The following is a 26,575-nucleotide window of genomic DNA, read 5'->3' as shown; positions in this document are numbered from 1 at the left end:
GCACAAGAGTTGTCTGTATGATGAGCAATACACTGATAGTTTAACTGTGCCAATCACTTCAATTTGATAGTTTCTTTGAGAATGAATGTAAATTTGTGTTTGCTGCCTGTGTCGCTGTTTTAATGGTGTGGTGATTAGATTTTATTTGGCTAACTCTTCTTGACTGGTCATATTGTGCTGTTGCTTTTGTATAAAACATTAAATAAGTTTTGTCTGAAGTGAATGACATCTGAATGTATTTACCACAGCTCGGTCTTTGTTCTTATGTGGCACATTGGTTGATGTTGGTATACTGTTTACCACCTTCTTTGTGTTGCTTTTTGTTTTTTTGTGCTAGCCCTAAAATTCACTGTAACTGAATTTTCATTAAGGCATTACATCTACCTCAAATAATCAGACTTCAGACCTCGTTAGGCTTTTCTAAACAAAAGCAAACATTAACCTTAATGTTTTGTGTGTAAGCTGGGACTGGTCATATCATATTTTTCATTTGTTGTCAGGGGTGCTAACAAAAAATGTTACAGAAATACTTTTTAAAAACGCAACTTCTAGTGCTGCTGTAGCATTAGTGCATATGAAAAAGTGTTTAAAGTACTTCAAGTAACGTTAACAGCAGCAGTTGTGAGGTTCAGTGAGCTTAAATGGTGTGAAAGTTACGTGTTTACTCATTTACTATCTATTTGTAGCACACCAAAAAATAAAAAAATAAAAAAAATTAATAAATAAAAAAAAAAACACCACATACTAAGCTCAATATATCTGCACACTGCAGGCATAAAAATGCAAACAAAGCTTTTCTCCAATGTTTTAATATCTTATGACAGTTGCATTTATAGAAAGAAAATGTACAGTAAAAAAAACAAAAAGGACAAAATGCTTCTATAAAAGAAAGGCCTTTCAGTACAGCACAGGATGTAAATGCTACGGAGACTTAAACAGTTTTACTCTATTGTACGATCAGTCAGTTTCTTCTCCACAAGGACTGAAGATCATTACTTGAGAACAATGTTGAGCATTTATAGTCTTCTAATTCTGAAATTTGATTTTAGGAGGGGCAACGCTTCATGTACAAAATTCACCTAAAATTATCACAGCCTGAAACAGAAAATGTCTCTGCGATCAAGCTAATCATGTGAACACGACCATGTTGTCAAATCAGGGCCCTTCATAGCCAAACAATGAAATAACAGCTGATGGAGCCACATTCAAAACACAATCTTCAAATAAAGAACTTCTCAGTGGTGAGAAATTTATAACTTCATTTATCTACTAATATATCTTAGAGAAAAACATACAAGTATTAACTACAATGTACTCTTGCAAGTATCCAGCTAACAAAGCAGACATGTTTTATTGATGACAACTAGATCAAAAAATGAGAAAGTTTCCATTTTCTCTTTAGTTTTGGTAAAAATAAAACATTTTCATGCATTAAATGCTCACCAGTCCTGAGTGAAGGCAGCTGAGACTAAACTATGAGAAGCAGCTTATTTTTCCTCCAGTAAGTCTATGAAACGACCTGTATATGTCAGGTGCCATTAATACCTCTTAACTCCATGTTTTTAAAGGTATTTTTTTCATTTAATCTAAGTTATTAATGATTTAAATACACTGATTACAGTTGCTTGCAATCCTCTAATTAAAATAGCATGCAGAATATCATGCAACGGCCACTTGCATGTAAAACATTTTAAAGCAAAAAACTTTAAAGTTTGCCTCGTATATTAAAAATTGCCAACAAAAGCAGAGTGATTGCAAATACAAGTTTCTCTTTCTTAGTTGAGTTACCAAATAAAATTTGTCTGTTGGCTTACTGGTTTCCGACAGAGAAAACAGAGGTTATTATCTGTGCTGCCCACTTCTCTGCTGTTCATCGGTAAGCTCAGGATGAGCCAGACATTCACTCTTTTGTCAAAATATAATAAAAAACACCTCACCCATGTTATATTATTAGGACTTCATGTGATCTACTTTGTAGGTAGATTTACAGTGCAGCAGTAGATGGCTACACCAAAGACATTCTGTCATTTCAAGGACTGTAAGAAGTTCACTGAATTTCCATTGAATGCTCTGCAATGTTGCTTGATACCAGACAGAACTGGAAGTGGAAAGATTCAAGGATCTGGACCTGTGCAACTGAAACACCTCCCAGTACTGAATTCTGGAGAAAGAGCAAACACCTTCCTGTTTCAAGATAAATCACATGTGAGGTCTTGATTCTAATTTCTTTTTTTTTTTTTTTGCGATCAACAGAAATTTGCTGAATAATTTGTTATGCTTTTAACAGAGCATATGTATTTCTCTGGATACCCTGAAAGTTTTTTCAAACTTGAACTTCTTTACAGATCCAGAGGTTTGCAAGAGCTAAGATTTTAAAATGAAAACAATTAGCAGCTACACTATCACTTTAAGACAGCATTTATAAAACAAAAGTTGGATAAATCCAACACATGCAAGGCTCAAAATGCAAAGCATTACCGAAGGAAAACCAATGCAGTGACGCATTGTCACCAGACTCGCTCACTAAAAATGAACGGTCGTACGGTGGGAAACATCATATTCAATAGAATAAATATGGCTGTGCAGCTAAAGTGACAACTGTAGCTAAAATGCTTAGCCCACCTAACAGATCAGCTACTATTTTCTCAACAGTAACACAAATACAGCAAGACTAAGTGCTAACTACAAATTTCTGACAGTACATCACATAACATTAGCTCAGCTGCATTGCTAAAGAAAGTCTTAGACAGTCATGGTTCTGATTTAATTTAAATTTCTAGAACGTTTCAGCCTCGTTTAAGGTCCCATTCAGAGGTCTTGCATTTTCTGGAAAGTTCAAGATAAAATGAAAAACTGTGAAGCATTTTCCTTCTTTATACTTGTTTCTAAACCACCTCAGTCTAAAACCAGGCCTGTGTGTGTGGTACAAGACAGACAACAGTGAAGACAGGGCAACTTTGTTCAACACAACTCTCGATTATTTTTAACCAGGTTTAGTCAGAAACCATTGTTGTATTTTCTAAATAAACTTCTGTACATTAACTGTGATGGGTGAACAAAACCAAATTAAAAACACATTCACTGTATGATTTTAACGGCACTTTCTGCTCCAACACTGCAGCAAACTGGCACGACTACCTGGATGTCAAATCTAATGATTCTAAATTAAATGTGCTCTATTAATGAATGTTGAATAGAACTGAAATTAAAACAGCATAGTATAGACTGAGTATATACATATTACTAAAAGGTACCGTGTGCGTATATTTGAGGAAAAGGCTGATTTTGTAAGTGCTCCCTTGTAAATAAAGTACAAGGTATGGTTTCTCAAGAATCTTTTATATATCAGCAGCTATTTGGCACAAATTTGTTATCAATTTAAAAGGACCCAAAATCATCCTCATTCTGTTGAAAAGCATGGCTTCACGTGTTTATACATTCACTTAAGTTGAAACATAAATGCATACTAAAATAATCTCTCAAACCTCAGGTTTACATTCATTCTGTCCAATAACGTATCACCAATTACCAGACCCACTAACTCACACAGATAAAATTTTAAAAGAGACCTATTATGCTCACTTTGTCATGTCTTTTTTCTATCAAAATGCCAATAAAATGACTTTATATGTTCCTGCAGGTCAGATACCAGCGTACAGGCAACATATAGCGCATGACCATTTGTATAAAAACAATAACTTTAATTTTATCAGTGACTTTAAGAGCTTTAAGTTAGCTGAAGTAGACTGTTTTGTGAGTTATGTTGTTGACACATTTAAATAGAAGATCATAATTTAAATTTGTGGGCATGTTGTGCCCAAAGCAGATGATTAAATGAAGTAATCTAAAGCGAGTCAATGCAAGCTTGTTGATAACGTGAAATGTCGTAATAAGAGCTGTCTGATTTTTTTTTTTTTTTTTTTTGCCAATAGGGATTCATTTTATTCATGTATACCTCATCATGTAGAAAGTAAAGACAAGCATCAGGGTAGCATGTAACTCAGTAGACCAGTGCCCCTCATACACAGCGTATGAAGCTCTGTGATGCAAAGGCTCAGGTTTAAATCATGCAGCAAGACTCCCTGGCCTGGAGTCCTTTGCTGCATGTCACCCCTCCTCTCTGACCCCTTTCCTGTCAATCACCTATAAAGAAAACGCTACTAGAACCCAAAAGTCCTAATATGTCTCCTTTAAAACATTATTGATAGTTTTGCCTACTGCATCTGAACAGCTGATAATGAAAGCAAAAAATCTGCATAAAATATTAAGAGTCCATTTTATCACTTTTCCGTTATCTCCTACTCTGCATTTGGTTTTCATAACCATGAAAACGGAGCCTAGAGCTGCACCGTTTTTCCTCTCATAAACTTTTGGTTTTCATTAACTAAAACAAGACATGGAACGACATTAAGTCATGTATCACTACAATAGAATAAATTTATTTTCTTCTTTCCTTTGTAAGGTTTACTTTCTTTCTTGCATTGTTAAGATCAGCTGGTGGTGTTGAATGACCACATGTAACAATGTTCTTGAGCATGTCAGTCATGTCAGTCTTGTGATGAACTGCCTCCTGTTGTCAGTCATTTGATGGCACCTATGAGACTTTAGTGCTGAAATGGACGGTGGAGCTCCAGTGTCTCTGTCCTTGATGACTGACAGTGAAAGACGTTTGGTTCAACAGTTCAGTCTTGCAGGTAGTCAGTCCAGGGACAGAGGACAAGAGAAGAGGTGGAGAGAGAAAAAGAAAGTTTTCTGGCTCTTTTTCACCTAAACATTTCTCACTGTTCTGTTTTTGTTCTTAATAAATAATGAATGTTGTTAATTTAGTCAGGAATATTTCATATAAATAACAACATAATTTCTCTCTAAACAAGTACTCTTCAACATTTCCCATTTTCTGTTTTCCGCTTGCCTTTTTCTATCTTTCTTTATCTCTCTGTCTCCCCCTCCTCCCTTCAGTTACTCCTCTGTGATGGTGGGCAGGTGAGGGGTAGTGGGTGAACTGGGCGTGCTTCGTAGGTCAGGCCGAACATTCACGCTGGAGATGGACCAAACGTCACTCAACTCTGCAACAGGAGGAAAATATAAAAGAGTTTAGGGTTTACACCTTCGCATGTCAAGGACATCACAGAGGCCATGCTGAGGAGGACAGAGGAGTCAAGGCAAGGATGCAGGACAAACATGTTAGAGAGCGAGGTGGGGGTGATTAGTACAAACAGGTAGCTGAGTGAAGGAAACATGAGAAATGAGAGTATGCAGTACAATAAAATAAAAAGGTGTAAGACCAACACTGTTTCACAACCTCAAAAAAGAGCTTTGGTCTGCACAAGAAGTTAATGGGTTCCACGTGTCTGGCAATAATTACCATTTTACAGGTTTCATATTATGTATTATGTCTGACTTTATGTAATGTTACTATTAGCTTTGTGGCACTTCTTGCAGCTTTTTATGTATGATTAGGCTTACACAGCACAAAAACTAGGCCCTCTATGGATAATGGTTACCTTTCAATCTGTCAAGGTCACTAAACAAAAAGATTGCTTATCCAGCCTTCTTGACAACATTAAATAAGGTGATTATTAGATCATTAGAGACCGACTTGTCATAATGAGAAAGAAAACATTTAAAAACCAGCTACACCCTGAAAGTGAAGGCATGTTAATACAAACATATCCTCCAGTAAACTAAGTATAATGTAGCTATAACCATAATGAAAAATAGCTGTTCTCTTGACATTCAGTATGTTCAGATCACTTAATAAATGAACAAGAGTCCACATATGCTCTCAGTTCCCTACATCACCTTCTCCACACAGACACATTCAGCACAAAAATATAACTGAATGTAAATTGACAGAAGAATTTAGTTAATTTTGTTTTATTCCAGTAAATAATGGTGGAATCAATGGTAAAATACAAAATTAAAATTTTAGTAAATCACCCCGTGTGATTAATCAAAATATTAATTGTTTATAATATTCAAGAAGTGGTTTCCCATAAGTATATGCAAAAAGGTGAAACACAAAAATCTTCATCTTCATCCCTTTCAGGCGCTCACTGCACCTTTAGTAAATCCCAGTAGTAGTTTTTTAATGACAAAACAAGGTTTGTGCCAGGCACAAAAATCTATTTCTTGTCTGGAAGCAATAAACACTTGAACTTGACCTATATTAGCTGATCGGGGTCCACACTTTCACTACAAGCTGTGACATTATGAAGCGCAGATTCATTCTAGTTTACTACAGGGAACACAGAGAGCTGTACAATGCAAACAGGGTACACGGATCATACAAGGCTCCTGCAGGGATGGCATGGCATGCAGGGTGTCATGGGTTGAAGACCAAAGGGAGGGAGACAAGTGCTCCAGCAGGGGATTCAGAGTGGAGAGGATTCCAGTGAACACAGATGACCTCTGAAGAGTCTGACTCACACACACATGCACACACCACACACAGGGACACACACACAACAAAATGCAGGAAATCACTGCATGCACAATGTAAACCATTAAATAATAATTTTCTTAGCACAGCTTGTGATAAAGAAATACAACATACTATCATAACCTATCCTCTTAATCCTCTACCCACTCCATTCTGATCAGCAGGGATGCAGCTGGTACTGGTGTTTGAGTAATACAAGAAGCATTAGCTTTCAGTGTGGATCTAACAATATAATGTATAATGGAGCAACCACAGACAGTATCACTTACTGTAGATTTTAGACATTTGTTTAATCGTTGAGTCTTAAAAGGAGACTGTTAAGCCCTCAAATATATGGACCTTGATCATATTATATCATTTATTTTACATGCTGTTTATCAGAGCATGTTCAAGTTAGAGTTACCCAATAATGACTGTAAACTTTTGTAATCTGACAAACCATAAATAAAACACCTTGGAAAGTATTTACAGATAATCACTCTGATCCAACTAATGGAAACATGAATAAAATGCACCAATATAATCCATAAAAAAGGGGGGCAGTTGTTCTGCTACCTGTCCTGAACTTGCTGTATGGTCCATTCTCGTGAGTCTGATGGCTGCCAGACCAGAAGGGCAGGCCTCTCTCTCTCCACCTGCAATTTACACAAACACACACACAGCTGACAGATCAGAGAAGCAAAGTACAACCAGATGTGTTTCTGTGTTTATCAAAGTGCTTCAAAGCTGCCACATGTAGTAAATAACCGCTTTGATGTGCACACTGGGCTTCACACATGTCTGTCCATGTGAACTAACACATAGTGAAACCTAACTTGAAGTTGATAGAATAGCTCACAGATCTATATTTTTATGTAAAAACAAAATTGTACTTAGAGGGAAATGACTCAGATTGTATTCCTCTATTTGTGGGAGTCTTTGCAACCAAAGAAGGTGCATTATTCAGCGGAGAGAAAGCTACAACTTTGCCTGCTCCCACAGAAACTCACAGGGATGAACACGCATATGTGGTTATCCTTCAATAACATAAAGCTTACAAGCAGAAAATATGAGGCAGGTGGAAGGAGAAAGAAAGTCAATAGTGTGTATCTTCACACACAGCAGCAAAGTATGAAATATTGTAATACTGGGACTTTATAATTTGTAACATATATTGTGTAATGTGAAGTCTTATATTACATATCGGTAATAAAATTACCCTTTTCCAGGATGATTTAACACCAGACGTTTAAAATAACTGAGGAAAGTGTGCATGTGTGTGCGTGTCCCTTACCAATGGAATATGAAAATCGCAAAAATGAGGCAGGCAGACACAACATCAGTAAGAATCCACATCAGACTGTATTCCTCTGGAGTCTGGAAGGAGACAAAGACAGGACATTCTATTCCACTTAAGTGACTAAAAGGGCTTGATCTCCTATTAAAACTTTAATCAAACTAAATATGTAGGTGGTGACAGAGGGGGTTATGTAACCAAAAAACACATAGTCTTAACACCCACAATACCTGCTGAAGAGATTATTAGCTTGATACAGAATGATCTTCCCACCCACATTACACAGTGGAGAACATCATGTCTAAAAAGTAGATAAAATTATTAGGTGTTTTCACTGGTGTATTCTGTGCCTCACATCCATCGTGATCAGAGTAACAACAAGCAACATTTATCTCTGTACCAAACATAGAACAAAGTGTATGAAACAGAAATGCTTGTAACAGGTAATAAAGTAAGAAAAATATGAAGAATCACTAAAGATTTTACATCATATATGCTAAAGGTTTTAAATTCACATGAGGCTAACATTTCCTCTTTTCTTTCACTTTCTCAAGTTATAACAGAAAATGTTTTGTTTGGTGCAAACTGATGACAAATGCAAATCTTTATTTAATAAAACTCGTGAAAATCAGCATTTTAATCAAACTGCAGGGATAGCAGCAGACGGAAGACACACTGCGTATCCCATGGACAGAGAAATAATGCAACAATGATTTTAAACAATGATAAAAGCTTCAGGGCAGATCATAATATCTGATAACAGAGTAGAAGTTAATCTCCTCACCATAAGGAAAAGTGGCTTGTTGATGTTGGACAGGATGTGGATGGAGTTGGTGGTTACAGACTGTGCTCCAGCACACCAGGCTAGTGTGTAGAGCCACGGCTGGCTGATCACATACAGGTTCGTACTGATGTTCACTGACTGGTATTTACTGTACAAAGAGAAGGAGAGGGAAGGTGGGCAGAAAGGAAAGAAGTAGCCCTAGATTATTCAAAATCCAAGAGGATCAAGTCAAAGAATCTACTGTTAATTGGTCCTGAGATGCAGAAATGCAGTGACCACATCCTGACCTGCTAAATGCATATCAGTGGAAAACATTGCTACCAGGTGAATGCAAGATTATACTGCATACTAAATATTTTATCTTTTGAAAACGTTAAGATATTATCTGCTGACTGTAATCTTGTTTATTACTAAAAAGTAAGAAAAATGGATAAAAATAACCGCAATATGTCAACATATCTTTACAAAAAGCATATTTCTAGGAAAGAAAAAAGTTTTTTTTATTATTATTATTGTTAAAACAAAGAGATTGCTGAGCTTATTGACTAGTATCCTAGTGGTAGTACTGATACCTGTTATAAAAATTTTGTTGGGAAAGGTAAACAATTTGTAACAGAGGGAGAAAATCTCTCTCAATTATATCACTGTACACAGCTGTTTAATGCCTTCTATACGAGCTAGTAATTATTTTCTAATTTCCTTCAGGGGAATAATAAATATTTCTCATTAATCTTACATTTCATTCTTAATATTAATTTATGAAAATTGCTGTCAATTTGACTATTGGTGGATGGAGTTGTGCTAAAAACTGTCACTGTGTGAGTCATTTAAGCATCTTTCTCTTTTTTTTTTTGTTGTTTTCTTCAGGTACGTCCCAGTTGTTTCTGTTGTACTTCAGAGCCTTTCCTGTCCGCCTCCTTTGGGTCATCTCTTTTTCCTCCACTGTTTCTCCTCACTTCTCTCTCTCCTGTTGAATCATTTATCTTTTCCTTCCCTCCAGTTCTTTTTTTCACTGAGTATCTCCGACTTGCTCGTTACCTTCCTTCCTCTTCTCCCTCCACTGACTCTTAAAGGTCATTCTTCAAACAAGATGGAGTCACTGAGCACGTGTGGCCATCTGTGTGAAATGTTAGACGACTACGTATATTCGCAAACACACACAGAGGCGAGACCATTTCATCAGTTTTAAGTGAAATGAAATCAAGCCTCTCGCAGCAGGTAAAGTTTCTTCTATATTTTAAAAGGATAGATGGAAGTGACTGCATTATGGATGTGCTTTGGTGTATTCTGCATCAAACCAATTTAATTTATTTATTTGCTTTAACTAACTCATTTATGTACTTTAATATTTATTATCTTTATTTATTATTTATTTAATATTTAATTGGATTTTGTTTTATTCCAGCCTTTTTTTTTTCTTAATTTTTTCCTTTATTTTGTTTTTACATATTTGTAAATAAATTCAGGCATTTAGGGGTTGATATTTAATGACTTCGTTTTTTTACACTGATGAATGATTGTATACCAGATCTGTTGCTGTGACATAGTGCTGTAGTGAAGGTTAAGCCTGGTGATGTGACCGTCTGTCAGCTCCTGAATAGATGCCTTTTCTCCAGAGGTCTGCTGCAGCTCTGGGTCCACAGCATGGACCAGATCCCTGTCTTCAGATGGCAGCCACAATACCTACACATATGAAAAAAACATGCAGACACATAGGCACAATGAACAAAATAAAATAAATATGCAATCACAACCTAGAAATAATTAAAACTTACAGGAAAATTAACAAAAGGAAACCTTCTCTTGAATATACACTGAACACAAATATAAACACAGGACTTTTTTTCTTTTTGTTCCCATTTTTCATGGGCTGAACTCAAAGATCAAAGACTTTTTCTACGGACACAAAAGGCCTGTTTCTCTCAAAAATTGTTCACAAATCTGTTCTAAATCTGTGTTAGTGAGAACTTCTCCTTTGCAGAGATAATCTATACACCTGACAGGTGGGGCCTATCAAGATACTGATTAGACAGCATGATTATTGCACAGGTGTGCCTGAGGCTCCCCACAATTAAAGGCCTCTCTAAAATGTGCACTTTTACTGAGTTGGGGTCTGTAAGAAAACCAGTCAGCATCTGATGTGACTACCATTGCCTTACGCAACACATCTCCTTCACATAGAGTTGATCAGGTTGTTAATTGGAGCCTGTGGAACGTTGTTCTACTCTTCTTCAAAGCCTGTTCCAAGTAGCTGGATATTGGCAGGAAATAGAACAAGCTGATCCAGGGCATCCAAAACAAGCTCAATGGGTGACATGTCCGGTGGTTAACTGGCCATGCAAGAACTGGGATGCTTTCAGCTACCAGGAAATGTGGACAGATCCTTGCAATATGGGGCCGTGCATTATCATGTTACAACATGAGGTAATGGTTATGGATGAATGGCACAACAATGGGCCTCAGAATCTCATCTTGGTATCTCTGTGCATTCAAAACGCCAGCAGTAAAATGCACCTGCGAACGTTGTCCATAACTTACCCCAGTCTATACCACCGCCACCATGAGCCACTCAATTCACAATGTTGACATAAGCAAACCGCTCACCCACACAACGCCATGCAAGCTGTCTGCCATCTGCCCTGTACCGTGAAAACCAGGATTCATCTGTAAAGAAAACACCTCTTCAAGTGCCAGATGCCATTGTATGTGAGCATTTGCCCACTTAAGTCAGTTACAACAACAAACTGCAGTCAGGCCGATAAGGATGACGAGCATGCAGATTAGCTTCCCTGTAGGGCTTCTCGATAATGGGAAAAATGATAATCACGATTATTATGATTGAAATTGAGCTCTCGATTATTTAACCCAATTAGAGAAAGAGAGATGGGAGGGGGGCATCCAGCGTGACATTTGAAGTGTTGTCTGTGGCAATACAGACTTGTTTTTTCCACCCAGGTCCCACGTAGCTATTGTTTGTCTCTGACCAGCAGCTATGTTCTGCCTGGTGTGATCTGGAAAAAATGAGTCTGGAGACATTTCATTTTCACATTGAAATCTGAGTGAATAAAATGTAGCATGACATTTATATACAGCTCTATGGAGCGGCTTGACCACAGGTAGGTAGCGGAGGCAAAACATTGGACTGTAGCCACGTCCTTCACAACACCCTCACGACATTCATCATACAGGGCAGGAAGAGACACTCCACTAAAATGGTGATAAGATGGCAGTGATACCGTTTGTCCAAAGTGTTGATGAATTTTTTAAATACCAGGTTGTTCTCTGTGTTAATCAAGCACTGGTCTTTGGCGAGAAAAAAAAGTTATGTTTCTTTATAACGTTTGTTATCTCTTTATGTCTCTGGGAGCTGGTGGATTATTTATTCGCGTCATTTCAGTCTAACTTGAGAGGTGGTGGCAACCCGTGCTAAATAAAAGCAAAGCGGTTGGAGCTGTGGGAGGAGTCTGCAGCAGAGCGCTGCAATGCCAGATTTTTGCTCGATTTGCAACTGAAAACTGCAAAGGAGCAAAAAAATTGAATCATTTCATTTTTATGATTGTTGAAAACCCAGATCGCCCAGCCCTACTTCCCTGAGATGTTTTCTGACAGTTTTTGCAGAAATTCTTTGGTTATGTAGAGCAATTGTTGCAGCAGCTGTATGGGGGACTAGTATCAGACGATCTTGGAAGTGAAGATGCTGGATGTGGAGGTCCTGGGCTGGTGTGGTTACATGCAGTCTGTGGTTGTGAGGCCTGTAATTCTCTGAAACACGTTTTAAGACGGATTATGGTGGACATTTCTGCAGTCAGCATGTCAGTTGCACGCTCCTTCAAAACTTGCAACATATATCCTTGTACTTTGTGATAAAAGTGCACATTTTAGAGAGGCCTTTTATTGTGGGCAGCCAAAGGCACACCTGTGCAATAATCATGCTGTCTAATCAGTATCTTGATATGCCCCACCTGTCAGGTGAATGGATTATCTCAGCAAAGGAGAAGTTCTCACTAACAGATTTATGCTGGGCTTACGCCAGAAGACTTTTAAAAGATTTGCAAAAGACTCTAGACAACTATCAGCTCACACCAGCTCACATCTAAAGACAAATGTTTAGAGTTTTAAGTCTTAGCCTAGTCTCAGACTGAGATTAGACAAAGACTGTGAATCACTATTTACTATTTACAGTTGATATGGAACAGGGCTGATCTGCCCACAGCAAAGCAAACAAGGAAATTACACATCACCATTATTAAGTGTGCCTTTGCATCTCCACCAGGTCTTCCGCCGACTCATCAGAATCTGGAGGGATGAATGAGTTTCTATTCTTCTCTCATTTGTTAGATCATTATACTGTAACACATAAATCACCCGCAGTAGACGTTTACTTCTTAATAACCATCCGCTCCTCTTTCTGGACGATCCACCGCTTCTTTTTTTTTTTTTTCTGTACGTTTTTGCCGGTGTTCTGACTGTTTCTGCTTTTGTCAGAGCACATCTTTTGGTTGTTGATCATGTTTCGTCACTGCAACTTGCGATAATATCAAATGTGTTTGATATTATCGCAGATCTAAGACTAGGGAAAGACTGACGTTAAACAGCGCAGATTACCAGCTTAAACCTAATGACCGAGATGACGAGGAAGAGTGTGCTGTGACTCCAGTAAAACTCCTAAGATTTCCTAAAGACTTCCGTTTTTAGTCTGCGACTGTGAAAATTGTTTGGTGTGAGCCCAGCATTAGACAGACTTGCAAACAATTTCTGAGAGAAACAGGCTGGTGTGTCTATAGAAAAAGTCTTAAACAAAAGTGTTGCGTTTATATTTTTGTTCAGTGTATATTAAAATAAATGCAGTGATTGTGTTTGTAAAGCAAACGTGTCGCTGAATGTCAACCAAGTCCTCACCTTTAAATCTCTAAATAAACAATTTAATGACTATGAATTTTAGGAATCATCCACCATGGCTAGTACCTGTGAGGAGTTGATGTGGGCCTGTATGACCTGCAGAGTGGCGTTGATGTATGACTGACTGTATGGATGCCCATGTGGTGGCCTGCGTAGATCAAACAGCACTAGTCTGTTGCTTCGGGCAGCTACCTCCAAGAACTGGGCCAGTGAAGGAACAGACTGGTTTTGTGCCTGGGAGCGATCTGCCTCAGAAAGGGATGAAGCAGTGCCAAATGGATCCCTCTGTAATAGAAAGCATAGTATGGTGATTAAGGAATTGCTAAGAAATTGTTTATATGTTGTTTATATATAATAGTTTAACTACATAAAATTTTTAATTTGCTGCAAAAACAAGTTAAAGTGCAAATAAACAATCTTTATAAAGAACATAATAAGGCAGCTGTGGCTGGTTACTGTGAAGATGATTTAGAGAAATAATTTTATTCCCCAGTAACGATCCTTAGTTGTGTGTGCATGTGTTTGTTGATCGCACCAGTAAGAACCAGTCGCCAGCGTTGAGTTGCTGTAGCTCGGCCCATGTAAACATGGAGGCATCAAGATGCGTTCGATTTGGGAAAACCTCAGCAACATTCGTGGTCCTCCTCAGTGTAGAGTCATGCATCAGGAAGGGAACACCATCGTAACTACAGACAACAATGAAAATATTTATTGAAAAAAAACAATAGAAAATCAAAAACAAAAGAAAAAGGCAAGTGTAGGAGAGCACTGGAATGGGAAGACAAATGCAGAGTATTAAAATTCAATAATGAACATTTAATTCTACAAATTTGTTGATCAAAACACCAGCCATCAAATTAAGTGTGGATCTTATAAAGCCATCTAATTATTAAACAAGCATACAAGCAAGAAATCAGAGACTATCTTCACATTACATAAGAGATACCACTTGTGTAAATACCCTGATATACACCCACATCTTAACAGATTGCCTCATAAAACCCTTGACAGCTTAATCACATATGGACAGCCAAACAGCCACAATCACTTATGAAAAACAAACACACACACAGACACACACCTCATTCTTACACAAATATAAGAAGCAATAGATTCACCTGGGTCACAAGCAGATCAGATTAAGCTAACCTGCTAGGTTAATGCTGGGTCATGCCATGCTGCTTATCCCTGCTTTCAGGCTGTTAAAGAGTGTGCTACACCAAAAGCTGTGGGGTAATGGGAGAGCCAAAGGCTAACTAGATTAGCATGACATTAATCATCTTAGCACTGAGAGCAACCCACAAGCATCTGATCAGAAAAATTAGCATCAAGACACAGACTCAGCTGCCGCTCACTGGGAACAAACTGCTCTGCTGATTACTTCAGCAGCAAGAAAACGGGTTAGAACTTTTATTCTAATGAAAATATAAACCAATTCAATTCAAGGTCATTACTAATCATAGGTTTTCCTAACGCACGATTGCAGACTTAAAGTTAAAACCAGAGAAGCCCTTCTCAGGCTCAGAGTCATGCTGTCCAAGCAAATCTGTCGGGAAATATGAGTAAGCCTCAAAGCTCCTCTGTGTTCATGGAAGTTTCCCCATAGTAAAATTTTCTATTACAGTAAACAAATCACAGCAATTTAAACATGAAAAGTTAATACCTGATGGTGACGTCAGTCTCCAGTCCTTCTCCTCCAGCTTCCACTGCTTTTTCAAATGACATCACGGTATTTTCCGGAGCAAGCTGCAGATATACACAACAAAAAGAGAATCACTAATCATAAACATTCAGAGTATAGTTAGAACATCTGCCTATTTAAAGGCAAGAAGTTAATATCTAAAATATTCTGACTTCTGAAATTAGGAGAAATAGACTTTAACCCTTAAATGCAGGGGTTGTTTTACTAACACTATCATGGAGCTGGCATCTCTCTATGAGAGAGAAAACTGAATGGTACTCGACCAAGACAGGCGGTAGCTCAGGTCAGAAGATCAGATAAAACAATCCCCATATACTGAACACAGAATAATAAATAAATGTAAATATCATAAAAGGTAACCACACAGCACAAATAAATACAGTGGCGTGAAAAAGTGTTTGCCTCCTTCCTGATCCTATTTTTTAAATTAAGGTTTTTATTATTAAGGGAGAAAACAAATCCAAACTTAAATGACCCTGTGTGATAAAGTGATTGCCCTCTAAACCAAATAACTGGTTGGGCCACCCTTAGTAGCAACATGCAATCAAGTGTTTGTGATAACTTGCACTGAGTCTTTTTACAGCGCTGTGGAGGAATTTTGGCCCACTCATCTTTGCAAAATTGTTGTAATTCAGCCATATTGAAGGGTTTTTAAGCATGAAGCCACTTTTTAAGGTCGCGCCACATCATCTCAATAGGATTCAGGTCAGGACATGGACTAGGCCACTCCAAAGTCTTCATTTTGTTTTTCTTCAGCCATTCTTCTTGCTGGTGTGTTTTGGATATTTGTCCTGCTGAGTGAGCAACTCAGCTTTTCTACTTTTCTACATGCATTTGATGCCTTAGTAAATATTAGGTTTGTGTCTCTTCTGTAGTTTGTTTCATCCTCTCACTGTACTTTTTAAATTAACAGAATTTGAACAGAATTAGGGATGCACCAACACTACATTTTGTCCAACCAAGTACAAGTACTTACATTTAAGTATTACCGAGCCAATATGAGAAACTTATAAATTCCATTACAGTTCACTGGTAAGGAGCATGGACCAGAGTCCCAGATGTAACGACTAAATAGTTAATTGTGTGATATATCAAATAGGTCATCCTGCGGCCATCCTCTAAATATAAGGCTTGAAACCATTCAGACTCTTCATGAATAAGGAGGATAAAGTGGTTTTTGGTGGATTATGTTCACAGCTGTGTCAAGGCACCTATATGCCTAAAATCAGCTTCTCTCGCCTAGTCAGGCTTAGTGTTGTATTTTCAGTTCAATGAGCTACCAAGGTGAACACCCACATATGTGTAGTATCGCTATAAGGATGTCTTGTCTCTGAGTTGCATGTTTCTGATCTGCAGGTACTCGTTCAACTCACATGACCAGTGTTGTCTTTTTTTTTTGTTTTTAAAGGTTTTCGTGACCATTATTTACGAATAAAGAGAGAGATGAAAGCACTGAGGGACATGAGTTGGACCTGGCTGCTGCATTTAGGACTTTCTTTGTACTTGGGGTTCCCACTGAATGAGTCGAGTTATCCAGCACCACTCATCTCTTGCTATGCCTTTATCCCCAACTAGTCTAAGTATAAAGTAGAAATATAAGACTTTGTTTTTCTCCCACTATGGCCAAGCAGCTACTCAATGGAAACTGGTGGGGTTTTGATCCTTTGTGAGTGCTTTGAGATGACTTTTTGTTATCACTTTGTACAGTGCCATATACACAAAAATTAAAAGTCCAAATTGCCAACTACCCAAAGTAATGCATTTGAGGGTTTTAACAGAATTATGGTTATTTTAGCACTCACAATTAAATTTATTCTTACCATTGGAGCTCCTCTGTGTCCAATAAGGGCTGGGGCAGGTCTCAGTGTCCCTGCCTCTTTAATGCAGGGTGAGTACATTCCCAAAGGAACCAGGTAGAGAGAGAACAGGACGGACAGGAAAAGACCAAGGACAGCAACCTGACGCACTAAAAAACACAACAGAACAAACAGATTGGTACGTGCATTGAAACTATTAGTAAAAAAAAATTGTAAAAAAAATGGCAACTGTAATTAACTGTAAAAATAGTTTAAGTTTAAGCATGTCTAAATCTTAACATTAGTTGACTCTTATCACACACATGCACACATCCCTTGTAATCTTATATTCGTAGGAACCAGATACTGACTGATAACATTTTTTAAGCAAACCATCACAAATTAATCTTCAATATACTAAATTAATCCTCAGTATTAATGAGAATATTTTTCTAAAGCCACACCAAACGAAGTTCATGTGGTACCACCCTACACTTTTACTCTTCTAGAAGTATAAAAGAAATTATTTCATAGCAGGAATGTTCCTGGTTTAAGTTTGAGCTGGAGATTCTCTGTGTGTTTGCATGTTGTCCTGTAGGTTTTTGCGGTGCTCTGGCTTCCTCCCATTGTCCAAAGATGCACCTATTATACTAACTGGTGATTTTATATTGATCCTAGAACTGAACATGAGTTTGCATGGTTGCCTTGTTTGACTGCGTTGGGCCTGTCATGGACTGGCAACCTGTTCAGTGTATAATGGCTCTCGCTGGTGGCAGCTCGGATAGGCACCGGCCTCATGTGACCCTGATCAGGATAAAGAGTGTATAGAAATTTAATTAATGAATGGTGTTATATAAATAAACTAAACTAAATGAAGAGTAAATCTTCTGATCTTAAGTAACTTACAGCTAACACAGAATACTAACGGGTCATTTCTGCTTATTCTGTAACACTGACAGGATGATTGTTGTGAAAGATATATAATAAGATTATTCAGTAGAGTCATGAAAACGCACACCACATCATTAAAACATAGAGAGAGACTTCTCTGCTGAAAATATTACCCCTCACTAAGTCTCAGGATGACTCAGCAAACACACACAAATAACTAAGTCTGGCTTCTTATTTGATAGGAACACTCCAAACTCAATCATGTTATTCTCTGTCGTTCATTCTTTTTATGTTTTTACTCCCCATATGAGGTATGACTCAGCATCACTGTATTACTGAATCACCATGGCAACAAGGGACAGTACCCATGGAGACAAGATGAGAAGAGAAAGTCAGACACCTGCATGTCAAACCATTCACAGGATAGGAAATCTCCGTTAGAGATATCAGAAAAAAAGAGACCCAAAGACAAGTTAAAGAGAAAGCAGTAAAAAGGGCCAAGCAACATGAGATGGTCAGAATGACCAAGAGACAAAAAGAAAAACAGTAAATGAAAGACAATAATAAGCCAGAAGTAGAAAAAAAACAAACAAAAGAATGCAAACATTTTCTCTCAAAAATGTACTGAGCAAAGAAATAGAAACGTAATGTGGTGAAATATGTCTATCAAGTCCAGAAGAAAGAGAATTTTAAGAGGGGCCAGTTTAAGTTTAGCAAAGCTTTGTTCCCTTTGGGCACCAAGGTTTTTAAAGCAATGAAAGGTCGCTTGTCAAAAAAATATTTGATCTTTTCCATTGTTTTTAACATTTCCCACCATTAATTAATTTGATTCACAAACTGTTATGAGAGGCCTGAATAAACTGCCTGAGGGTCGAAATGGAAACAAAAAGCGATGACATGAATCAGTTAATAAAACTTTAAAGAGATAAACATTATAAAGTTATACCTGAGATTATATTTAATATATTGTTCATGTTACTAAAATTAAACGAGGACTATAACATCTAAAGTTAAAAGTCCAAGTTCTCTTGTTTCAGTTCCATGAAGATTAATATCTTTAGTTATTCTCTCATGCATCATAAGCCTTTGAGTAGCACATTTCTCATCTCCTGTCGTAAAGCCCACTGGGACAACATTTCCAGGTTATATGCTTGACGAGGCTGAGCTAGAAATTCTTCCAACTGGGAAGCCTTACTTTACGATCCTACCTCAATGTCAATGCAGGCTTGACAAAGACACATTCATCAACTTGCTTACCTTTTTTGTTCATGCGGAAAAAGTGCAACGCAATTGGCCATGAGAGAATTGCCATTAGTGAGACTGCAGCCACATGGAGGAAAGGTGCAGTAACCTGTACATGATTAGACATAAAAGTCACTCCAAATGGAAAAAAGAAAACACAAACACTAAATTAAAAAACTGTCTTGTGATTGATTGATATGTCATCATTGACTAACCTGCAGGGAGAGCAGCAGAGTCTTCCATTCTTTGCTCCAAAGGTCAGACAGGATTGCAGTGGCTGTGACGGAAAATGCCAATGTCACCACGATGCCAGTCTGGGAAGAAACGGCAGTTTATGACAACTTATATACGGAGCGGCAGAAAAACATAAAGCAAATGTAATGTTTTTGTCAAATCTGAGACTGTTTACCTTGTGGCTCCAGTGGAGGTACAGCCTCTGACCCTCAGACAGCAGACACACTGCCAACACCTAGAAGTGATATTAGATACAGTTAAATACAGAAATTCAGTTCAGTTCAGACTTTATTTATCCTTAAAAGGCAATTCAGTTTCATATAGTACCCAGTGCACAGCAGACACAAGCAACCTACATCCACCAACAGTTACAACTGCTTCTCGATGTCAGGACCAGACAGCACAGGGAGGCCCAGAGATTTCAACATAGACACAAAATACTATGAAAAATAGATTAATATAAATAAATATCAGTATATTCAAAACTCTTAGGCCACATACTTGAGCATGGCACCTGGTGAGAACCACCAGGAAAAGTTTTTGTGTGTCTATTTTTGGGGTCAAACTGTACTAGAACAGTACAGAAATAATATGGGATGAAGAGTAAGGTAATATATAGACGGAGTAGTGTTGTTATTATTGTTTTTGTTGTTAATATTATTATTACTGTCAACAATAGCTCCTTTAGTAAATATCATGTAAAGTGCTGGGAGGCCCAAGGGATAATTTGCTCTGTGTCCAGTGAAACACATTGGTACAAGCTCTCTAGTCAAGAAAAAAAAACTGGGTCAGGTTGTTTCACAACTTTGACAACATACTGCCTTAAGTTATCTTTCGTTATATGCATTTCCCACAAAATGCAGAAGTTCTTCAGCATCTCCTGGGATATGATCTAACAGTCTGTCCTGTCCAGTCCTATAACTTACTGGAGATATGTTTCCAGTTAGTTTCTGTTTATTCCAATTATCATTTATTGCTAGATATCAGGTTAACATTTTTCAGTGCACATACCAATAAAAGAGCAATGTATGTGAACAGAGCGGCAGCAACAACCAGCAGGACCAGAGACCAGGGGAACCAGAAACCAAGAGTCCCAAAATTAAACCTGAAGAGATACAAAATAGAAAAACCAGTAAAATTATTGCATACAGCTTGTCTCGGTTTATGCATAAGAAAATAACATGTACAATAGGTGCTGCTGAAGCAACGTTTCATCTACATATACAGTGTCTACATGAAGAAGCTGATGATGAAAAAACTAATAACTAGTAACACTAAGAGAGCACAGACCTCCGCCAAGCCATTGTAATTTTGTTTTTTTTGGGGGGGGGGGGGGGGGGGCAATGATTGTTGGCATTATTTTTTAGTTAAAAGCTCTAATGGAAAAATGATCTCTATCTCCCCATAGTGAATCCAGGCGCTGATCATGATCGCCCCCAAAATCTAAACACTTGTTCCTTATTCCATTTCTGACATTTCCTGAAAATTTCATTAAAATCTGCCCATGACTGTTTGAGTTATGTTTGAGGCAGACACCGCCAAATACATGACCTTCACTTTGGCGGAGGTAACAATTTGAAAAAAATTTAAATAGAATAAATAAAAAAAAGTTACAAATTACAATCAACCCGTGTGTGTGTGTGTGTGTGTGTGTGTGCCTGCCAACAAGTACTCAGTATTTGCTGTGAAACACCCACCAGTCAAAGTCATTATAGTCATTCTGGGCTTCACTCCAGAAATAGAGGAAAACAAAACTCAGGAAGAAGGTGAGGATCAGGAGGCCAAAACTGCCACACTCCACCTGAAACACAAAGTTGTGTTTTTGTCTTTTGAATACATAACATCTCAAGAGCAAGTTCATAGTACTAGCTTGTTTGAGTGTACTGTAAACACTATGTACACTATTGCAGTTCACACATTAATAGATGCTTATGAAGCTAGGGGATAAAGGTGTAAAGTAACGCTTAAAGTTTCTTGTGTTGCCAGGATGTGAACTCATAAATGGAGGACAAACTGACACTGCACCATCTGGCAGATACAGAGGAAGTCAATCATATTACCTCATGAATATGGAAGAAGTCCAGTCTGCTAAAAAGCCGACATAAACATGCTGATATTTTTTTTTTATAGAAAAACTTGTTACTAACTTTAAGAGTCAGCAGCCCGGACTGAGGAAAACTGGCTGGGGAATCAATACTGTCTGCACAATCAGCAAAGAAACCAAACTCAACACTCTGAGGGTGCTGTGTCTGTTGGATTACCTTGCTGCAGCAGCACTCTCCCGGCTGCGCCCGGGCTCTTTGGTATCGTCTCCATTGGCAGCCATAGAGGCCAGCCAGGCAGGAGACAAAGGGCTGGTGTTCATACCTGGTACAGTCATGATGAGGTAAACATCAATTACCAGAACTTAGCATTGATTGATTAATGTGAGCAAACTAAAAGATAAGGAGACAGCATTAATGAAAAAACACAAAAATAACTAACAGCTTTAACACTCTGATGCATGAGTTATTAAAAAAACGTGCCACATTTTCATCACATATAATATTTTACTTTTACAGATGTGCAGTGATGCTTTATATTTGTAGTCTTATTTTACTTTTTATTTACTATTTTTCTATTTTCCTCTGTAATAAAAATGTTTATGAATTAATATTATACAATTAATATTTATCTATTCTATAAAAGTGTAGTGGTATAATTCCCTTTTCCCAGTTTGCTAAAGTAAACTAGGTAATTACAATAAATGTATGTACATAATATATTTATTTATTTGTTATACAGTGAGTGGCAGTGTATTAAATGGCTCACTAATGTCCAATAAAGTGTTTAATAAAAAAAAAATCCATCCTCACCCATGCATAAACAGCTTTTAAAAAGTTAGTGGACACTATGCATTGAAGGGCTAGATCAGTGTTTCTTAATTCCAGTCCTCGAGTTCCAGAGCCCTGCTTGTGTTTCCACAGGTTAACACACCTGGCTAAAATGAATGGCTCATTAACAGGCATGCAAACAACTTGATGAGGCAGCCCATTAATCTGAGTCAGGTGTGTTGGAGAAGGAAAACATCTAAAGCATGCAAGGGAGTGGTACATGAGGACCAGAGTTGAGAAACACTGGAGACAGGAGACAAATTAAAGGAAAGCCTGGATAAAACCATGGTGGGCCACCAAAGGCCAAAACAGATATGAAAGCATAAATAAACCAAACTCTTAAATGTATCATAGAAAGTACTAAAACCAGTTGTCGCAAAAAAAGGAAAATATCACACTTTTAATGACACAATCAGTCTATCTTGGTACAGAGAGAAGCTTTGTGAGTCACTATTCTGTTGAGACAGAGTGTAGGCTGTCGTAACTCAGAGTTAAGAGTTCTCCATGAATGTTACGTTGGAATTTTACAGATTATTCTTAGTAAAGACATTAAAAATTACAAATAGAATTGCATTCAGCTCCATAGTCTCCATCTGAGGGTTAAATCAACTCAATTGTAAACTCTAAGAGAAGGTAAAAAGATTTATTTAATTTTTGACATATTACAACTTGTCACCCTGCATCTCAAAGTCACTGATAAATGCATTCAAAGTTTTATTATGACTTCTACTTAGCCTCACAATTGTTCAGTTTTAGAGCAACAAAAATCATTCAAGATTCATTTATCATCGTTATTAGAATAGGTTTAAAGGTTGGAAGTCACACTGTTTGTTCTTTCTTACCTTTGCAGCAGCTGCCGCCGCACCACCTTTAACTTCCCCAGCTTCAGTCTGGTCACGGGCATACACTCACCCACAGCCCGGCATCACAAAGACAGAATGAGGGGGAGAGAGAAGAAAAGAGGGAGGAGAGAGAGAGGAAGGAAGGAAGGAGGATACCAAAGCAGGACTCTTGATTACCGCTCTATCTTCACCTAGTGGGAGAAAAGAAATTTGAATCATTTTAGATCTGTATACACAAAAATTAGCCTCAGAAAGCCAATATATATGTGTGTGTGTGTGTGTCTGTATGTATGCGAGTCACATTTTTTATTTATTTTTTTCTGTGCCCTGAAGTAACCAGGAGATAAAAATGCTCTCACAGAAATACATGCTGACCTATATTGCAGTCTATGCTTAAGATGTGTTATTTCCTACTCGAATAAGCTATACTACGCCAGGGTGATCTCTCACAGTCACACAGTTTATATGTCCCCGATGACTCTCCACTAAAATCTTCATTAATCTAATCATAACCCAATTTTAACTGAGCTTAAAACTAAGCCTCAGTTCTTCTTCATTTCATTCCACCACACTGCTCATCCTTATCAATTTAGTTATTTTCTGATAGAAAATTTTGTTTGTCCTATAAACGGCTAGTCTAGCAGGTGTTTCAGACATCTTGACACCATTTAAACACTTTTCATTCTCCACACAAATTGAAACAAGGCTACGTCAAATATGACTCATAACAAATCCTTACAGTGAGACTTGAACCAGTTGGAACAGGGCACTTTTTGTTGTTGCGTCACAACGAAATTATGAGCGGTATTAACATTTTACCTAACTGTAATTAATAACTTGACCTTGTATGCCTTTGATAATTAGACAAGTTGAACTAATAAACTGAATTAACATATCAGTTTGGTAAAATGTTAATTTGAAAAGATAAATGAAGTTTATTTTAAAAAGTTGTAGAAGAAGTTGTAAAAGAAGCTACTAATTCTGACATAGAAATGGACTCATTTATTTAAATATAGTGCTTTTCTTTCCTTGTTGACTATTCAAAGTACTTTAGGCAAGGCAAGGCAAATTTATTTGTATAGCACATTTCATGTACAAGACAATTCAAAGTGCTTTACATAAAACATAAAAACATTACAGCAAGGTGCAGGGAAAGAAAAAAAAAGAAAGAAAAACAAAGATTAAAAAAGATAAAATTGATTACATAAAAACAGCAGGAAAAAGCTCAGATAACAAAATAAAGTTAAGATTTCAGCGTAAAAGAACCAAATGCAGATCTGGATTTCTAAATAAAAACTAGTTACACTACAAACTACATTACAAGTAACATTTATCGGTTCACATATAGATGCAGCACATTTGAGTCTTTGCTTCTACAAGCTACAGTGTTTGTTTTCTTTCCTCCATCAAACACACGCTCATCCACTATGAACATACTGGAGGCCAAGGATTGAACCAATGACCTCCATCTTGCACACACATTCCTGAGTTACAGCCAATGCTTCACTGTTATCTTCAACCCTGTAGCACAGAAGATAAATAATTCATCAAAGTTTCAAGGTACGGACCAAGATTAATCTTTAGCAATTTAGTTTCCAACCAATGTAAACTATAAACACAGTCCCCCTGTTCCTGAGTTATCATGCTGCCTTAAGCCCAGAAGTGATCTTCATAATGTCACAGTGAAGTTACCTTAGATTTAAAATATCCTCAACATATTTGATTAATGTACATTTATGTAAAATATGTGATACGTTCTTAAATTGTGCCCTACCCCATAGTTACAACCACAAATCCTTATCACTTTCTTTTCTATTCTATTCTAGCAGATGCTTTTATCCAAAGCGACTTACATCAGAGAGCAAGAACAACACAAGCAAGAATTTAAACAAGATGGGACATCATAGTTAGGTGGTAGTCAGTCACTTGATCTTGGCATTTCTTGTAGTGGCATTGCAAAAGTCTGTGGTCGTGTTTAATTGTTTTAATTAGCTTTATTGGCTGCACATGTGAAAGTTGTGCATAAAGCATTCCTGGTGTGGCTTGCAAGTAGATCCTCACCCCTTGTTGCTGCTTGTAGCCTATTGCAGAGTTTTAACTCTTAACTGTTGATTTTTAAAAATAAAGCCAATACTTTCTTAACCCTTTTCAAATATCCAATTTGTGCCACATACCAAAGAGCCCGGTCATAATACTGTGTTAAACACTTGAACAATGCTATTGGTGTAGTTTAATAAATAGTTATGTAACAGTTCTACATCCAGTAATCCACTAAACCTAATACCACAGGAATTAACCAATCAGCCAACCAGTGAAGCTAGCCATCGGTCACTCCATTAACCAATACGTCTGATGCCTCAGGGTAATCAGCCTACCCTGGTTTACACACTGCATCTGTGACCAACCATAAGTTTGTCTATAGTATCCTGTAACCACTGCTACACGATACCCATAAGCTTTTGTAAAACATCTTATTTTATGAGAGAAAAACTTCAAATGTAAAATAGGTCTTGTCTGCACATGTAGCCTATTGCAATTACAATTGCAGCATTTTGTCCCAAGCAGTATTAAACTAATAAACATTCAGTTTATATTTACACGAGAGAAGCAGCAAATCTTCACATCCGAGACGTCAAAACAAGACCTTTTTGGCACTTTTGCTTCAGGGATGACTTAAAACAAAGAACCAATTAACAATATTGTCATCAACTCTAGTTAGTTACTTAGAGAATATAAACTAAATATTACCTCTTCATTCCATACATAATTTGTACAAATTCTAAAGGCCATTTGTATTAAATAATTACATTAGATCTATCTTCTTTTATTTGACTTGACCCCAGATCAAGTTGAAACCCAGTAAAACAGAAAAACACTGAGATCGCTTTGATCCTAATGAGTTACAGACCCAGATGAGTGGCCTAAATATACATTATGTAGGTCAAACAGCCACTTTCAACAGAGTGTCTGAGTTTAGAACAAAAAGGTCAACTTGATTGTTCAAACCAGTTTCCATTACAAATACTCTACTGACCAGTTAATAAACTGGTTTGATCTAATGTTCAGGACAGAAAGCAGATTAGTTGTAAAACACTTTTTGCACAGCAGTGTTACTTAACCCGACCTGACAGTGCACGCCATTAGAGCAACAAGATATAGATGGTGAGTGGGCAGATGGTTAGCACACGGGTATTGTACAATGTTCATTCAAAACACATTAAATATCCTTCACCTACAAAAGCGGCGTGAAATTATTCAAGTTTGTAGATGTTGTCTGATTTATTGTTTAATTTAGGTCCATTAATTTCAAATTAAAATTTATTTATAATAAAAAAAATAATAATAAAAATCCTTTAATCTACTAACAGTAGTACTACAAAGCTACCCCACACATTTCCTTTATAGACACACAACCTTTGCATTTAGATTTGAAACACTGCTGTGTTACTGGTTTGGTTGCCTTGCCTACAGCCTGAATATCAGTAATCCTATTCAGCTTTAATCAATAAAATCTCATTTCACTTTTCAACATACATAAAATTATGTATTCAAACTAATATTTCAGTACATGCTACTTTAATCATACATCTCTTT

The 26,575-nt window shown here is 37.3% G+C and overlaps 1 protein-coding gene across 2 annotated transcripts; it reads right to left on the bottom strand.

Moving 5' to 3' along the window:
* Positions 1–793: 793 nt before the first annotated feature.
* Positions 794–23,168, bottom strand: gdpd4a (glycerophosphodiester phosphodiesterase domain containing 4a). Of its 2 annotated transcripts, XM_041995353.1 has the most exons (17): positions 22,982–23,168; positions 21,528–21,633; positions 20,964–21,067; positions 20,278–20,371; positions 19,442–19,501; positions 19,248–19,346; positions 19,048–19,141; positions 16,924–17,069; positions 15,065–15,147; positions 13,937–14,087; positions 13,468–13,686; positions 10,028–10,185; positions 8,503–8,650; positions 7,716–7,798; positions 6,998–7,077; positions 6,291–6,420; positions 4,964–5,066 (listed from the first exon to the last, which is right to left on the bottom strand). In XM_041995353.1, exons 1-16 carry the CDS (start codon positions 23,041–23,043, stop codon positions 6,326–6,328), a joined length of 1,782 nt encoding a protein of 593 aa, XP_041851287.1. In that variant the 5' UTR covers positions 23,044–23,168; the 3' UTR covers positions 4,964–5,066; positions 6,291–6,325. The 2 variants fall into 2 exon arrangements, with proteins under 2 accessions (XP_041851286.1, XP_041851287.1); XM_041995352.1 differs by lacking the exon at positions 6,291–6,420 and having other exon boundaries at positions 794–5,066.
* Between the last annotated feature and the right edge of the window lie 3,407 nt (positions 23,169–26,575).

Source organism: Melanotaenia boesemani, chromosome 9 (genome assembly GCF_017639745.1).
Source record: "Melanotaenia boesemani isolate fMelBoe1 chromosome 9, fMelBoe1.pri, whole genome shotgun sequence".
Lineage (NCBI taxonomy): Eukaryota > Metazoa > Chordata > Actinopteri > Atheriniformes > Melanotaeniidae > Melanotaenia > Melanotaenia boesemani.
This window is presented reverse-complemented; position numbering and strand designations above follow the sequence as displayed.

What these genes read in the sequence shown, in the direction of transcription:
- gdpd4a (XM_041995352.1), bottom strand. Translation starts at nt 23,043, where the DNA reads ATGCCCGTGACCAGACTGAAGCTGGGGAAGTTAAAGGTGGTGCGGCGG. An exon ending in TTTCCGCATGAACAAAAAAG is followed by an intron (nt 17,070 to 19,047) that starts GTAAGCAAGTTG and finishes TGTGTTTTTTAG; the next exon opens with TGCGTCAGGTTGCTGTCCTT. An exon ending in CCCACATCAACTCCTCACAG is followed by an intron (nt 10,186 to 13,467) that starts GTACTAGCCATG and finishes TCATATGTGTAG; the next exon opens with GTATTGTGGCTGCCATCTGA.